The following is an 18,478-nucleotide window of genomic DNA, read 5'->3' on the forward strand; positions in this document are numbered from 1 at the left end:
AGGGTGCCAGCTTAGAATATGCAGGGGAGTGGGACATTATATAGGTCTTTCTCATCTATCTATTCATCTATCCATCTTTACCTCTATCCAATATCTGTCTATCGATTATCTATCTATCTATCTATATTTATTGCAGTTTAGCATAAAAAAACCGCAGGGACCAACCTGCGGAAAAACCGCGGCAAAATCGCATGCGTTTTTCCCGCAGTTTTTTACCGCAGGTGCGGTAATCTTCAACTCCCAGAAGTTTCTCAAGAAATTTTCTTGAGAAAAATCACTTTTCTAGTGCGCACATAGCCTTAAGTTACCTCCTGCTAGTCAATTATATTAAGTGACAGATGAACATGACATGGTTAAAGGGTTGATACGAAGGCAACAATAAATTTTATTTTACATCCCTATTTGATGCTATAATCTAAGCAACTTTCTAATATACTTTTATTAAAAGTTTCTTTAACTATACTATCTACCTAATATTCTAATTTTTTTTTCTATTTCCTCTCTGATGACAATTTGTTTGAGAATCCCAGTGCATGCTGGGATACTCAAAAGAAGTGTCATCAGGAGCAGAGTCTGTCTATCACAATTAATATCCACAGTGCACAGCCGGGCTTTATTATGGGCTCAGAACCGTAATAAAATCACAGAGCGGTCTGTGTACCCGGCATGCAGGAGACTAGCGCCACTCCCACCGGTGAGGCCACGATCTCCTTTATGCTGGTACACACATCGCTTTGTGATTACTGTTCTGAGCCCATAACAGAGCTTGGCTGTGCACGGTGCAGATCCATCGTGATAGACAGATATCACTGAAAAAGCAGGGACAGCGGGCACAAACCAGCCCCTGAAACAAGCGTCATAAAGACGCTTCATTTCAGGGAGAAGATAGAGGGTACAGTCACTGCCACAGATTCAGCCCCCTGATGACAGTTTCCCAGCATGCACCTGGATTCACAAACAAATAGTCATGAGAGGAAATAGAAAAAAATTAAAAAAATAGTAGCTAGAGTTAGGGAATTTTTAATACAAATATATTAGAAAGTATCTTAGATGATAGCATCACATAGATAGGGATGTAAAATTAAGTTTACATTTGCCTTCAGACCAACCCTTTAATACCATGCAGATCGCTGTGCATCTTCTACAAACAAGAACATACATCTGTAATAAAAATCATTGCAAAGCAGTATTAATATAATACAGGCACTTAAGAAGTGAGCATCTCACAAGGAATATACCTTTATTATAATCACAAAATCATAATATCTGTACAGGAATGTGTAAGTGAACACTTAGAAATGCAACAATAATTTGCTTCGTAAAGATAAGGTAAATATCATTTGACGGAACTGATTTTTCAAAGAAAATACTTCAAAATAAAACTTTCTTGCTTTCATCTGCACTTGATAAATGCAAAATAGTAAGACACATTAGTGTTCAATTCAGCAAAATATTGCAGAATATCATGCCACAGTCCATTGGAATGGGTCAGGACATGCAGCACTCTTATTAAAAAGCAATAGTATATAAAAAGAAGCCACATGTTAATAAAATATAGAGTGGTTTATCTTGATATTTTCTTTGATTTGAAACACAATTTCATTGTGGAATGCGGTGACTGTCAGTCGATGATCTGAATGTGGAGTAGTCGGCATTCTAGGCTATGGCTTTGGCTTCAGGTAGAAATGCTTCCCAATACTTTATAAGCTAACAGAAGGAAAAAATACATCGTTAAAAACCTTTGTCAAATATGAAGGTATCTATAAAATTATTAAATTATATATTAAAATTATACAATTTAAAAAAACTAAAACCACACTAAACTCAACTAAAAACAAGAGAAAAATTGGCCAACGACAAACAACTCAATAGGGTATTTAAAGGGAATCTGTCACCAGATTTTTGCTCCCCCATCTGATAGAGTAATGTATGTAGAGACAGATATCTTGATTCCAGCGATGTGTCACTTACTGAGCGGTTTGCTGTCATGTTGATAAAATCAATGTTTTCTTTGCTGCAGATCTAGCAGTTATACAGAGATCATGACTATGCCGGACCACCTGGCAGCAGGACGATACTCCGGTAATTATAATCTACTGCTGATTAAACAGTGATTTTATCACACACCGCTGGAATCAGGATTTCTGATACATTATGCTGCTTTCAGATTAGGCATTAAAAATCCGGTGACAGATTCCCTTTAAATGATGCAAAAATTTTGTAAAACCTGAAGTTGCACAAACATTTTGCAACTTTGCTGTTTTAGTTTTGGCCAGCTCGACTAAAGAGTGCAGAGCTGGGCTGGCACCATAAGTTCTCCATCTATTCAGCGCTCTCAGTGATGAGCTTTTCTGCTTACAATCAGCCTGCACATGACTGCTCTACTAAGTCTTTGGTCACGTGCCATATTACTGCCATCATGACTCCCAGTAATGGCCAGTGGTCCTTGACTGACTGCAGTGGTCATATACTGAATGCTTGTAAACTAATCCCAGCAGGATCACTGAAGTGACAACCTTGGAGTTGAGGGGATAAAAACAGGTTCCTAGATTTGCAGCAGGTTGTAGAGATATGTAAAAAGCTGGATGCCTTTATTTGGGATACATACTTCTAATGTGGTGTAAACAAGATATTGTCACCGACCACATGGCTGAAGCTCCGGCCACCCATGGTGTAAACCCATAGAATGAAGCGCTCCCATGACAGTACGCTGTTAATGACGCAGTCAGATTGACAGCAGCACTTAACATGTTAACGTTTGCTTCACCCGTGACTGTTAGAGGCAGATCCAGCTGTGACATAGGCATTATCTGCCTGGCATGGGGCACACTCCAGGCACCTGCTCCTGACTTGCACTGTACATCTACAAGGAATGTTGCTAAGGGGTTAAATCCACAGCATGGTACTATGAAGTGGAGTTTCACAAAGGGATTGCACCATTTTCATTGCATAGTGCTAAATCTGCTTGTGAACACACACATCCACCCCATGTGAAGGAATCCTAAAGCGCAAGATCTTCCACAGTTTATAGTCTCCGAAGTCTGTGATTTTGGATCTGCAATATTACATCCATGAAGGATCTGTACTCACCTGCTGCTGTGTTTGTACTAATGATTCTAAATACTTTATAATTACAGTTTTAAAGTCTTTCACGCGTTCTTTCTACAAGGAAGAGAAAAGGATTCATTGTAAAACGCACAGTACATAAATGCATATGAAATTAAGACCAGAGAAAACTATACAATTATGGGAACTGAAATAAGGAACTTGCCTCAAATCTTCCAACTTCTTTGCGAATAGTTTTAGAGATCTGCTCAAAATCTCGTTCTCCTTGCTGAACCTTTTCTTCCAACTGAAAAGACAAGAAGCCGTACAATGCAAAATAACCTCTAGATTAACCCCGGGCCTCTGAAATGTGCCACAAAATGGACCAGCAGGTGGTAAAACAAGGTACATAGAACAGAACACATAGAAGGAAAGCACCAGGCTACCGGGAATGGCCAAGAGCAGCTTCTATTTCTCAGGTCATTGAGGGCCCCTACATTCAATTCACCTTTAGGTCAGTCACATGGATGTCAGACTAAGGGAACATTATTAGACTATTTAAACCTTTTATAAAATGTACCCCTACAGATCTGGTGTGCCCATGTGAGTGAAGCAATGCAATCGTTTATAGGACAGATATTGCTGTACGCCATCATCTCTGGCAGTTGCATAGCAGTGGTGCACATATGGGACCATCGCTTCAAACTGGCTACCCCAGATCAGTAGCGGTTGCAACAGTATATCCAATTTTTTTGTATGCATATTTTTGTAACGCTAGGTGTAAATTCTTTATTGTGATGAAACAGGATGGGATAAGGATCATTCATAAAAAAAATAAAAACATTTTGTTTTGTAAGAAAGCAAAAAATGATAAAAAAAGGAGCAGTTTAAGAAATTTTAAAGATGGCCAGAAAGAAAGTAATGAAATAAAATAAGGCCAAGTGCACACTACAAAACACGGATATCATAGTTCATGTAAGACCAGGGAGTAGGTGCACATCTACATTATGGCCATTAATTGATACCCTGCAGTAAGTGAATAATTAGTAGTATACATGTAAAAACAAAAACACAAGGTACTTAGTTGACAGTATTTTGATCAAAAGAGCGCAAAAATCACCATCCCACCATGACAAGGTGTACTCCATCAGGATGGTCCCCAACTCTGGTGTCTAGAGATACACGTGTTAAAACCCATCCTGATTTGGTATACCTTGTCATGGTGGGATGGTGATTTTTAGGCTCTTTTGATCAAAATGCTATCAACTAGTATCCTATGTATTTTTTTCATGTACTGTATACTACCACTTACTAAAGGGTAGCCATTCACGTTCTATACTCTAGGCTTTAGGTGTATACTGTGTGCAAGTAGCCTACATTATACGTCTGTATTTTTTCCTGACGTATTTTGTAATGTCGCCATAGCCCCCCCAGTCAACAAATGGAGTCAAAAGTGTGTCGTTTCGACCTCCATCTGGCCAGCATATGCCTGCATTCTTTAAAGGGAACCTGTTTGGGAATTCTTGCTGGCCAAATCGGCAACATAAGTAAAAGCCAAGTGTATTATTCTCTTAAACGTTTCGGTGAGTTACAAAGAAAACATACTTTGAAGATGCAGGTGGGGACCATGGCCAGAAACCAGACTAGTCCAGTGTTGCCCTCAACCCTTACTAGTGCCGTTGTGATGACAGGTCCCTTTCATAGCAGGTACATAGTAGGAGTGTTTGACAGGTTTAAGACTATGTGGTATATAAATCTTTCCAGTGGAACCCTATGATGGACAGATTACTCCACATCCACCCCGACTGCACAGTGTCGGCCATGTATCTTTTGAGTCAACGCACCTGACAGTGGGCAGTGCCTAAGAGATACTCACCTAGGAAAACCTCCCCACCACCATCACAGTGGTTAAAAAAACGAGCAGAAATAGTTTAAAAAAAAAAATAAATAAAAAAAAAATCGGGTATACTCGCTGTCTTACCCCCCCGAATGCAGCTGGGAAGCATTGAGCTCCTGTTCTGAAGCTCATACAATAATTTTCACTCATCTGATCATATACACACTGTAATATTATATCTATCTATAATAAAAATTCATTCTGGCTAACTCTGAAAGGTCTTGGGAAACGTTTTAACCCCCTACTGTATGAGTTTCATAGGCACCCTTGGTGGGCTGCTCGGCAATCTTTAAATTACCTCCACTATGTAAAGCTGGGTTTACACACTGCAACATCTCAAACGACATCGCTGTAACGTCACCGGTTTTGTGACGCAATAGCGATGTTGTTTGCGATGTTGCAGTGTGTGAAACCTATCAGCGACCCGGCCCCTGCTGTGAAGTTGTAATCGTTACAAATCGTTCAGGACCATTCCTAGGTCCTTTGTTTCCCGCTGTGCAGCATGAAGTTTCAGTGTGTGAAGACTTTGCAGCGACTTTGTTAGCAACTTCCCTTTCAAAAGGCTGCTTATCAACGTCCCCAACAACCAGCTAGGTCGCTCTGCAGGTCCGGATCGCTGTTGAGTTGTTGGCCAGGTTTGCCTGTTTGACAGCTCACCAGAGACTTAGCAGAGACTTAGGGAGGTCGCTATTGCGTCACCAAACCGGTGACGTTACAGCGATGTCCTTTGCGATGTTGCAGTGTGTAAACCCAGCTTGAGACAGATACTAAAATAAAAGGAAGAACCTCCAAAAATGTATCTGCAAATCTACAGAAATATTTGTGCATATATACAATTCTGTGAATACAAGAGGAACCAGCAGCACCTCCTTTACACGTCTACAAACATTTCAAAAATGATCCAAAATTAAGATTTCCGTTTTAAGCCCTCTCTGAAAATGTATTTTGTTAGTTACTACATAATCCTGTACATTACAGATTCAATATGACCATACTGCTGTTAAGCCACCAGTAAAGCACTGCATTAATATACAACCCGCCATATATACGGCCTGTAGACAAGAGTAGAACTGTCCAGGTCAGCCGAGAAATGCAGTATTTTATATTAGAACTGCCAAGTCAATATACAGACGAATAACAAGAAATGTGTAGAACTACAAGATCTGAGTATACAGAGGGACCGACACACGACACCAGAGAATAGCAAATGATGAATCGTAGCCTACCTCTTCAATCTCCTTTATGAAGCATGGGAAAGAAATGATCAGAAATTCATTGTTTTAAGCCTTTTGCTTTCAACAACATAAATACCATATATCATGACCAGAAGACTATTTTAGTATGTACTCGCACACAAATTCTCAATAGTAAAATGATATATATATATTACACATACTACACAAAGTTTGTATTTACTCAAACACGACAAAGTGAAGCATTAAGTATCGGCGGGGTCGGTGCTGCTGGCTGCTCTCGCACATGACTGCATACGCATTTCATGAATTTCAGGATGGAAAAAGTAATAGTTAGAAAAAACCTGTGCAAATAACGCATTAGGGGTAAAACATGTACCTCTCGGATTTCATCCTTTGCTTGCTGAAGTTTGTCAGGCTTGTTGGCGATCTGGAGCTTGGCCTCCGCCTCCCGCTTCTTCTGCAGGTTCACCTGGGTATCTTGCCATTTTTGCCAACACTTCATTCGCTGATCAAACACACCCTAAGAATTAAAAAGAGAATAAGAATAAGAATGAGCTTCTGCATTCCTCTCTAGTATTACAACCGAGTCCTACAGGGACATTAAACACGAAAGTATGAAATGTCATAAAAAAGATCTGAATGCTCCAGTGAATGAAGCTTAACAGGTTTATAATGAATAAAACAGGCCCGTGTTATGTTTTACGCACCAGTCCGGGGGAGGCGGCACAGTTGGGCTCTATTCCCCGGATACAGTCAGTAATAATTTGTCCTTTTTGTCCACTGATTGATGATCTGCCTGTCAGGTTTATGTGTTTTGTTTTTTTGTTTTTTTTTTATAGAGAGCAGAATATCCCAGTATATTATTCTAGACGCTAACAATTAACTTTGTATGTGGACATATAGAAGTAGCGGCTGGTCTCCACCTCACAGCTCTACGCGAATACCCTTATTATAAAGATGTCAGGACCTTCTAATACAAGAACTTACATTTTGCGTCCCCCTTACACTGTAAACTGTAGAATTTTGCGTTACTCTAATGTCTGATATCGTAAGTGTCCCCTCTTAACTGTATAGTGTTGCAAAGTATGCTGGCACTATAAAAATCATCATTTTTTAACAATGGAGAAAAGAAACAGATCTAACAGAAAATATAATTTCTTCTAAGAAAATTATTTTCCTATAGAAAATAAGAGGCATTGCATACGGCTTTTATTTTAACATTTAAAAGATTTTTAAAAACCTGTGTGTGCGGTCCCCCCAATTTTGATACCCAGCCATGATAAAGCCCGACAGCTGGGGACTGGTATTTTCCGACTGGGGAGACACATGGTTATTGGGTCCTCCAGCTTAAAAAAAAACAAAAAAAAAAAAACAGCCTGCAGCCGCCCAGGTACTTTACCCTGCTCATCCTAATTGCCCTGGTGCCATGGCAATCTCGTTAAAGAGGTTACTAACAGCCCACAGCTGCCACTAACCCCTAGATTAGTAATGTGAATTAGTCTGAGAGCCCTCCACATTACTAATCTGTAAGAAAAAAACCTCTATTTGAATTAAAATATAAAAAAAAAACCAAAAACAAAACAAAAAAAAACCCCACCCTCTTTCACCAATTTAACAAACCCCCAAAACACTCAGGTCTGACGTAATCCACATGAGGTCCCACGACCATTTCAGCTCTGCTACATCTGATGGCACAGTCATTCTATGGCCGTGCTCTGCCTTCATATGTAGAAGTACTGAAATAGTCGTGGGATCTACTGTGGATTACGTCACGCCTGGGTGTTTTGGGGGGTTAATAAATTGGTGTAAGGGTGTTTTTTTGTATTTTATTTCAAATAAAATGATTTTTCGGTGTGTGTTTCTTTTCACTTAAAGATTAGTAATGGGGGGTGGGGGGGGTCTCAGACTGTTCACATTACTAATCTAGAGCTTAGTGACAGCTGTGGGCTGTTACTAACCCTTTATTACCACCGTACCAGGGCAATCGGGAAGACCTAGGAAAGTGTCAGAATTGTCACATCTAATGGATGCGACAATCCTGGGTGGCTGAAGGCTGCTATTTTTAGGCTGGGGGACCCAATTAGCATGGGTCTCCCTAGCTGGAGAATACCAGCCCCCAGCTGTCTGGCTTCATCATGGCTGGGTATCAAAATTGGGGGGGGGGGGGTTAGGAAACCACACTCCAGTTTTAAATTATTTATTTAAATAAATTAAAAAAAAACCCAAAAAACGCATGCAGTTCCTCTTATTTTGATACACAGCCAAGATAAGCGCATGGCTGGGGGTTGCAGCCGTATGATTTATCTGTGCTGGGTATCAATACAGGTGAGCCTACGCCTATTTTTATACCTCAATAGTGACTCACAGACAGGGTCTGTGATCGCTGTCACACAGGCTAGGTGCACGTCTGACTGCAACCAATCACAGACGCTAGGACTGCTGATGGGCGGGGAAAGCAGTGAATATGTATGAGGCTAGTAAGCGGCCTGGAAGAAGATTAAGAGTCCCAAAAGCAGTTACAGCAGCGACAGACTTCTTTCCAGAGTTGCCAGATCAGGATCATTAGCCGGGGTTCCCTGAGAATCCCGGGCCCAGATCCGGCACCCGAATACTTTTATGTTCAATCTATTTTTATTGTAAACATATCATATTATACATATACAGCATGTGAAACTGAATGACTGACATGTCAAACTTTTTATAAATTGCATAGTAAAGAAATCAGGTTCTCTCAATCTGTCTCAATTTGACCGAATAATGAACACTATTCATCTATAAACCTCAATAAACATCTTCAAATTGGATTCCGACGAGAACCCAGGAAAAGGGAAGGAGAAGAGAAGAGAGAGAGAGAAGAAAAAGGAAAGAAAGGGGGGGAGGAGGGAGGAAAATTAGAAGGGGAAGTGGGGGGGAGGTAGGTAGCAGTGTGAGTAAGCTGGGAAGACGAAGGCAGACACACAAGGGAAAGGGGTGGGTAATTTGATTTGATTAGGGTGGGGGGGGGGGCCGCTCTCTGTCGTCTGAGAATCAGGTGATACTACATTCTTGTCCGGTTCATCCCTGACCATGCTTTACTCCACCAATCTAATAAGATGTTATGGCTCCATTAAACGTTTAACAAAATCTGAAGAATCTTTAAATAGGATCCATTCTCCCCAGGTCCTGCAAAAATTTGTCTCTAGTACCTGCAATGTTGACAGAGAGCTCCTCCATCCTATATATGTTTGCCATTTCAGAGTACCACTCCGAGATAGGAGGGATCGTTGAGGACTTCCAGTACCTAGGTATGACGGAGCGCGCCGCCGCCAGGCAGAAGCGGAGTATGTCTCTCATGATAAGCGATTGAGAATGGTAACATAGAGAGGAGGACTATCTTGGGGCAGTTATCCACTGCCTTCCCAGTTATAAGCTGATAGATAGCAAGGACCTTTCCCCAAAACTGTTTTATTCCATCACACTCCCACCAGATATGCGTCATTGTACCGACGTCTTGCCCACATCTCCAGCACATCGCAGACACTGAAGGGAATATAGTATGTAGTTTAGACGGGAACTGGTACCAACGTGTCAAAATCTTAAAATTTTTCTCCCCTGCAGAGAACGTGACTGACAATTTATGAGTAAATAAGAAACATTTCTTCCACTCATCGGGAGAGAAGTGTTGCTTCAGCTCCTACCCGAATACTTTTAAAACTGCACGGATCCGGACTTTTACAATTGGGAGTCCGCTCATCACTACTGATAATGCCATAAAAGGTCGGATTTCTACTGACCACCCCATCCATAAACACTGTAGGTTTCCCACAATTCATCTCCTCAGTGTGAGCACAGCATTATACCACTATAAGTCACCAATTTGTGGATAGCACCTTCATATCATTATCATTAAATTTCCAGGACTAATCATATTTAAGTCTGTCTATTGGAAAAAAAAAATCTTAAGGTTACAGTATTCTAGATAATAGGATTTAAAAAAAAATAAAAAAAAAAAAGTTACCAAGGTATTTGTGGAAATTTGACTAACTTTGACCAAGACACAGATCATGTGACCAAAGATTGCTCCTTACCAATGCCATATTGCAGAGAAGTGCATGTGAATCGGGTTGCCTTGCGATACACAGGGACTGTAACAAGTAAGTCACAAGGAATCCAACTTTTTCTAATTTTTTTTCAATACAATCTCATTCTCCTGCATCACAATGTGCAGCAGTGAAGAGTGATCTCTGCCACCTGCGTCACGGCCAAAGACACCGTGCAGCCCCCGCCTTGGTCAAAGGCCTGACCTGAGTCCCATCATATTGGTAAGATGCCTAAGACAAAGATAGGAACAGACTATCGAAGTGGCCTCCTCCCTTACTAACACTCTTCCATGAGAAGTGAAGTGGAGCCAGTTATAGCACTGAAGCAGAGAAATGGTGGTGCTGGGCAACTATTTCCAATATTTACTATATAGTAATAACCCTTTTACATATCCAAATGTATTAGTAACTTGAGGATCAATGGGACCCCCCCAATCCCAAGAACGGGGCTCTGAAATGCCTCTTTCAAATGAAGCAATGTCAGCACACCTCCCATTCATTCATTGTAGGACTTCCAGAAAAATCAGTGCGCTGTGCTTGGCCATCTCCAACAGTCCCATAGAAAGAATGGGAAGGTAACACGCATGACTGGCCCCAGCTATATTTCAACGTGACGCATCAGGACTTCTTGGGGGTCATGTTAGCAATGGTGATATGTTCAGACGGACCCCATTGATGTGATGCTTTAGTGAAGAGATATGTGAGCTATTGAACAGATGGTCGTGTGTTGAAATACTTCTGTTGCATGCAGATATTATATACATGTGGTCAAAATTGTTGGTAGCCCTCATTTAATGAAAGAAAAACCCACAATTGTCACAGAAATAACTTGAATTTGACAAAAGTAATAAATAAAAAATCTTTGAAATTACCACGTGAAAGTCAGACATTGCTTTTCTGCTTCCACGGAATTAAAATAAATAAATCTCATGAAATAGGCCTGGACAGAAATGATGGCACCCTCCGTAACTTAATATTTTGTTGCATAACAGTTTGAGGCAATCACTGCAATCAAACGATTCCTGTAACTGTCAATGAGACTTCTGCACCTCTGACAAGTATTTTGGCCACTCCTCAAGAGCAAACTTCTCCAGTTGTCTGATGTTTGAAGGTTGCCTTTTCCAGACGGCATGTTTCAGCTCTTTCCAAAGATGCTCAATAGCAGTTACGTCAGGGCTCATAGAAGGTCCAAGAATATTCCAATGTTTACCTCTTAGCCATTCTTGGGTGTTTTTAGTTGTCTTTTGGTTCATTATCCTGTTCCAAGACCCATGACCTGCGACTGAGACAAAGCTTTGACACTGGGCAGCACATTTCTCTCTAGAATCCCTTGATAGTTTGAGATTTTATTGTACCCTGCACAGATTAAAAGACACCCTGTGTCAGATGCAGCAAAGCAGCCCCAGAATATAACAGCCTCCTCTATGTTTCACAGTAGGGACAGTGTTCTTTTGCTGAAATGCCTCATTTTTCTATCTGTGAACATAGAGATGATGTGCCTTGCCAAAAAGTTCTATTTTTGTCTCATCTGTCCATAGGACATTCTCCTAGAAGCTTTGTGGCTTGTCAACATGTAGTTTGGAAAATTCCAGTTTAGCTTCATGATTTTTTTTTTAACAATGGTGTCTTCCTTTGTTGTCTCCCATGAAGTCCACTTTGGCTCAAACAATGGATGGTGCAATCTGACACCGATGTCCCTTGAGCTTGAAGTTCACCTTTAATCTCTTTAGAAGTTGTTCTGGGCTCTTTTGTTACTATTCGTATTATCAGTCTCTTTGATTTGTCACAAATTTTCCTCTTGCGGCCACGTCCAGGGAGGTTGACTACAGTCCAATGGATCTTAAGGTGGCTTTATACACTGCAACATCGCAAACGACATCGCTGTAACGTCACCGGTTTTGTGACGTTATAGCGACCTCCCCAGCGACATTGCAGTGTGTGAAACACATCAGCGACCTGGCCACTGCTGTGAAGTTGCTGATCGCTACAAATCTTTCAGGACCATTCTTTGGTCCTTTGTTTCCCGCTGTGCAGCATGATCGCTAGAAAGTCTCAGTGTGTAAAGGGGACTTTACAGCGACTTCCCTTTCAAAAAGCTGCTTTACAACATCCCCAATGACTAGCTAGGTCGTTCTGCAGGTCCGGATCGCTGTTGCGTCGTTGGCCAGGTCTGCCTGTTTGACAGCTCACCAGAGACTTTGTAGCGATCCCGGCCAGGTTGGGATCGCTGGTGGGATCGCTAGAAAGTCTCAGTGTGTAAAGGGGCCTTTAAACTTCTGAATAATATGTGCTACTGTAGTCACAGGAACATCAAGCTGCTTGGAGATGGTCTTATAACCTTTACCTTTAACATACTTGTCTATAATTTTTTTCTAATCTCCTGAGACAACTCTTTCTTTTGCTTCCTCTGGTCCATATTGAGTGTGGTACACACCATGTCACCAAACAGCTTTATTTACAGGCCCACTGACTGACAATATTGTAGACACCTGTGATGCCATTTAGTGGACCTACCTTGATTTAACATGTCCTTTTGTAACATTTTCAGGGGTACCATCATTTTTGTCCAGGCCTGTTTCATTAACTTTTTTTTCTTTTTTTAATTTTGTGGAAGCATGGTTGAAAAGCAATGTCTGACTTTCATTTGTTCTTTTTCATAGATTACTTTTGTCAGATCCAAGTTATTTCTGTGACCATTGTGGGTTATTCTTTCATTAAACTAGGGATACCAAAAATTTTGATTGTGCATGCGTATACTGTATATTTTTTTTTAAATGCATAATAATGCACCTACTTTCACAGCAGCAATGAGTCGGATGTAGTCACTGAGGAGCTCTGAAAACACATAAAAATCAGCAAACGCCTGCTCCTGATGTAACTGGTCTATCTTCTCTTCTACTTCTGCCAGCTGTGATAAAGCTCGAGACAGCGCAGTGTGATCCTCGGAGTTGCCCAGCATAGCAGCACTCTTTGCAAATGCAGCTGTGTTGGCTGACAGCTCTATACATTAAGAAGGAAAAGTGACATATCAGACCATTCAGCAAAATTAAATGTGGAAAAACCCCTTATTGTTCAAATAGAATAACTATAAAAAGGGTGAGCTGCAAACATCCTAATAGATTCCATCTCATTATGTATTCTGAGTATTAAGGAGTTCAAACTTTTGAAAGACAAACTGAGCCCGGTTCCTAAAATGTAAAATAAAAATATGCAAAAAAAAAAAAGCACAAACATCCACCCAGCAAGAAAGCAATGAGCAAACCTTTACGGTGGCAGACCAAGGCTTCGACATTGGCGTGCAGTTTCCTAAGTTGTTGATCTAGATTCTCAAATTGCTGCTGTTTTTCTTCAAACCACTGACACCAAAGAAAAAAAAAAAAAAGTTTTTTTTTTTAAAAAAAAGCCCAATTTATCAAGGCACAAAAACTGTTATTAGATTTACTAGTGGTTGACAAGCGGCATACAGCTGGGTGGCTCAACAGACCAAAAAGAATAGAGTCAATAGGTAAATTATCTTATGTTCTACGTCTATGAGCTTAAAGTGCGAATGTTTAACCTCCAATGGCCATCATTATACAGTTCACAAAAACAAAAAAAACCCATCAGCTCTTACGGCATCCGATTCATTCATCTTGATTGTCATTTTGTTGACAGCGTCTGCAGCCTTGTTTACCATCCTCAATAATCCCGCACCACTCAACGCCTGGGTGCTAACCGCTCTCGGCAGCTGCAATTGAATGACAAATAAGGGCAAACAAACCGGTTAAAGGTTAGAGCCTTAGAAGAGAATCAAGCACAAATAAAAGGATGTTCCGTTTTCTCCACTATATTACATTTCAATACAGAGTGGACTCATTTTTTCTGATTTACGGTCTTTCCCATCCCAACGGGAAGCAAGGAAAAAAAAACAGAATTTAATTTACTGACTTTACATATAGATGAACTAATGTGTGGTTTGCCAAAAGGTCAACAGGCAGAGGGTCTCTAAAGCTCAAAGCAGCTAAATCAGGTAGCCAGTATAGGTCTTCCATCACTGTGTAAAAAGAAGGAAAAAATACTGCCAAGTATGAAAAACCTACTTTAAGAGAATAAGAAATCAAATGCAATATAATAAATTAATCAATGAGGTAGACATACTGAAGAATAGTCAAGAGCGCAACTCTCAGCATTGTATGGATGTGGTGCAAACTGGAGACAAATTCGAAAGAAAGGGCGCTCAGACTTGTGGTGCTCATCCCTCTCTATTTTACACAAAAATAATATATGTTTTTACTTTTTGATCCTACATCGCTTTTCTATGGCAACACCTTGCTTCCTTTTCTAGCAGAGACAGCATGTAACCGCTGCAGTCAATCAGGGGCCGCACAGATGATATGGGAATAGGCACAGCAGTGTGCTGGGCCTGGACAACGCCTTTAAGGCTCATTCAGTATGGCTTTGAATACCAAGAACTTCTGCTGCGGTAAAAGACTCAATTTAACAAGAGACACTTACAAAGAATAAGTTTCCCAATGCGGACACCTAAAATATGAAGCTGATTAACATACTGCAGCTACTGGGCAGATATGTTCAGTAATTGTGGATTTCTTTTTTTAATTGGATGTCTGGTTAACCATTCAGGAAATATGCCTGACAAGCTGAATATATTGCCCTGACATGCGACTGTATGCCAAAATTTGTGTTGTAATGAAAATTTTGGGAGGCAGGATCCCTTTAAAAATAAAATGCAGTAGGCCATTCCCATTGAATTGTGGGCATTTAGCAACAAATAGTAGGTGAAACATGGGATCGGGATCAGAATCAGCATGGCAATACACACATACACACTATAGATCATCATGGGAAGGCTCTTCCTATTGGTTACAAAATGCAAGTGAATCCACCAGTGGTTTGGTCTCTTCCAGAACTGACTTTCTAGCTTGGGAGTGTCAAACTCAAGGTCCACAGGCCAAATCCGGCCCACTATATCATGTTGTGACCCGTAAGGTAAAAAAGTAAAAAAAAAAAAAATTCACAAGCCTGTCCAAAAAAAAAGTAGCGCACGTTTTGCGCCATTTTCCGAAACCCGTAGCGTTTAATTTTTCTGGATCTATGGCTCAGTGATTGCTTATTTTTTGCGTCTCGAGCTGGCGTTTTTAACTGTACCATTTTTGCGCAGATGCTACGTTTTGATCGCCTGTTATTGCATTTTGCGCGAAATTTGCGGTGACCAAAAAATATGTAATTTTGGCGTTTGGAATTTTTTGCTGCTACGCCGTTTACCAATCAGATTGATTTTAGATTTTGATAGATCGGGCATTTCTGAACGCGGCGATACCAAATGTGTGTATTTTTTATTTTTTTTAACCCTTTAATTTTCAATGGGGTGAAAGGGGGGTGATTTGAACTTTTAGGTTTTTTATTTTTATTTTTTAAAAAACTTTTTTTTTAACTTTTTTTTATTTTGCTAGTTCCCCAAGGGGGCTATAGCAATCAGCAATCTGATCGCTCTGCCATATCTCCAGATCACAGCTACAGAGCTTAGATCTGCAGATATGCTGCTTTACTTTCAATGCTGGCTGTATTCCGGCATTGAGGGGAAGTGACTCATGTTAGCTACAGGCGTCATCACATGACCCTGTGCTACCATGGCAACTACCAGAAGTCATGTGATCATGTCACGTGACTTCCGATGGGGGTGGGGTAAGTCCGCATAATGGCAGCGCACATATACATCTCGCTGCCAGATTTTGGCGAGATTGTAAGGGGTTAATAGTCACGGGTGGAAGAGATTCCACTCGCGACTAGCAGGCACACATGTCAGCTGTTGAAATCAGCTGATATATGCACGGATCGCCGCGGCCTTTCCACAGCATGGGGCGGGGATTAACCGCACACGATCCATGACATACCCAGTACGTCATGGGTCGTTAAGGGGTTAATTAAAATTTCCCTTTCCAGAACAAAACATAGGCAGAGTATTTGGTAATTATCTCTAGCAGTTCTATGTACACAGATAAGTAATATTTTACAAGTGTAGTCCTCTAACACAAAATGTTTTTCGGACCTGGTCCTTAACACTCAGTGACGTATACAGCATATACTATTACTAGAAAAGAAAAGCCAGCAGGAAAGCAATGTATGGACACTGGAAACTAAAGACCAGTTAACTACGACTGGTGCATTTTACCACTACCATGTGACTCTGCTAGAAACGTTATTTCAGCCAGGAGGTTGCGGTTGATTCTGGAATAATTTGCACCACTTTCGTACCATAAATCATACATTTGTCAGACGGGATTCACTACACCCCAGCTCAGTCTACATAAATGGAGGAGTTGGCCAGGACTAGTGCAACAATGGCAAAGGCTGCAAAATGTTTGTGCAGCTTCAACTTTCAGGAAAATGTCCAACATTTAAAAGCAGTTTATGCCTAAATTTTGTAGAAAAATCCTTGATGAATCGGGGTCTTTTTGTAGAATTAAACTGGGAATTGTAGATGACTGCATTAGAAGGAATCCGGGCACAAAATGTACAGAAAACGCATGTACAATATATAAGGAGAGAAATCTAGGTGCTGTACAATACTAACCTCCGAGCTTTCCAAGAACTGCCTAACATCAGGATCTTGCAGCAGTGCAGGGTGTGTCACAGTTCGTTGAAGATATCTGTTGGGGGTGAAGATGTAATATTACACTTATAACATTATAATATATATTTTGAACACATCACTTTAAAAAGTAAGATGTTAAGCAACATCTCCAAAATTTTGACAAGAGGTTTCATGTAGAATCCCCTATTGGTATTCACTTTGTTTCAGATCAGGAGATACTTGCCAAGTGAATCACTTTCACCCTGTTCTTTCTTCAGAAATGTATCAGCGGCCTTAGAGGTGTTTGGATAAAGTTGAAAAAGTGCACGTCTACCAAGGGCACAGAATGATGGCAGATGGCAACGGCTTTCGTTTCATTATACATTTGAGAATTTATGTTACTAATTAATGAAATGTAGCTCCCCGACACAAGCAGCCGCATATAAGGACACTGCCACCACCAGGTTTTACTGTAGGTACCATGCATTTTTCTTGGTACCCCTCACCTTTGCAACACCATACAGTTTTGAAGCCATGAGTTGCAAAAAGATTTATCTTGGACTCATCACTACACAGTAGAGTCCCAGTAGTCTTAATATTTTTCAGCATGGGCCCCAGCAAATTGTAGGTGGCTTTTTCCACACATGGACTTTAGGAGAGGCTTCCTGTGTGGACAACACCGATGCATGCCATTCCTCTTTAGTGTACACTGTATTGTGTCACGGCACACACTCACATCTATCAGTATGGCTTTCTGCTTCTTTACATAACTGCTGTGAAGTTACATGTTCTCAGAAGATGCTCCCCATTTGTTAACTTCCATGGTTGGTCTATACGTTATCTCTGTGAGATGATTGAAGTTGTATCTTTATTAAATTTTGTATCACTTTTGCTACATTATTGTGACTGATATCAGTTTATCTCCTTGTACCCTTCACCTTTCTTCTGAAAGAAAAAATTTATTCTCTTTCTCAGGTTATGACGTGATGAGCGAGCTCTACCATGCTCAGGTGCTCGGTACCCGTAATGAGCAGTTGTATGCTTAGACGGACTCTACTCGTGTACAGAGTATAATAAAGACTATGTGGAAATGGAGCATTTTTCTGGAACACGTCGACATCTGTGCCTTCCAGTGACAGCTCCAGTCCCTTTATAGCAGTGTTTCTCAACTCCAGCCCTCAGGACCCACCAACAGATCATGATTTTAGGTTTTCCTCAATATTAGACCGGGAATAATTCCATCACCTGTGCAACATTAAGTAAATCCGAGAAACCTGATTGAGGAAAACCTGAAAACATGATCTGTTGGTGGGTCTTGAGGACTGGAGTTGAAAACACTGCTCTATAAAACCTGCTGATGACACTCAATGAGACTAAGCTCAGTGGTCACTTCTGTCTGAGATCATCCTCTCTGAAGCCTTGGATGGTGAGGTACTGTTCATTAATTGTTAGGCGTCGTCTTGGTCTCATGATGTAATGTGAACAGCATGATTAGGAGGACTGTTTAATACCAATTCTAATTGAACCATGAAATTTATTGAGCGATTCATGGATCAGACACTTGTGAATTTTCCCATTAATCTCTTTGTTAGAGAACAGCAAGTTGTGCAAAAAGTACTAGACACTGAACAGTTGGACATGTGCATCCAGAAGTTTACAGAAGGTCACCTGAAAAGGTTAGATGGAACTA

At 40.7% G+C, this 18,478-nt stretch overlaps 1 protein-coding gene across 1 annotated transcript in view; it reads right to left on the minus strand.

Moving 5' to 3' along the window:
* Positions 1–1,207: 1,207 nt before the first annotated feature.
* Positions 1,208–18,478, minus strand: part of SNX2 (sorting nexin 2) — a 93,900-nt gene continuing 76,629 nt past the window's right edge. Inside the window, exons 8-15 of the mRNA XM_075324935.1 lie at positions 16,789–16,864; positions 13,831–13,944; positions 13,480–13,573; positions 13,012–13,217; positions 6,515–6,658; positions 3,272–3,352; positions 3,091–3,162; positions 1,208–1,707 (exon numbers count right to left, since the gene is read on the minus strand). Coding sequence (XP_075181050.1) covers positions 1,657–1,707; positions 3,091–3,162; positions 3,272–3,352; positions 6,515–6,658; positions 13,012–13,217; positions 13,480–13,573; positions 13,831–13,944; positions 16,789–16,864 — 838 coding nt within the window. The 3' untranslated portion in view covers positions 1,208–1,656. The remainder of the gene's footprint in view (positions 1,708–3,090; positions 3,163–3,271; positions 3,353–6,514; positions 6,659–13,011; positions 13,218–13,479; positions 13,574–13,830; positions 13,945–16,788; positions 16,865–18,478) is intronic.

Source organism: Anomaloglossus baeobatrachus, chromosome 1 (assembly GCF_048569485.1).
Source record: "Anomaloglossus baeobatrachus isolate aAnoBae1 chromosome 1, aAnoBae1.hap1, whole genome shotgun sequence".
In the NCBI taxonomy this organism is placed as follows: domain Eukaryota; kingdom Metazoa; phylum Chordata; class Amphibia; order Anura; family Aromobatidae; genus Anomaloglossus; species Anomaloglossus baeobatrachus.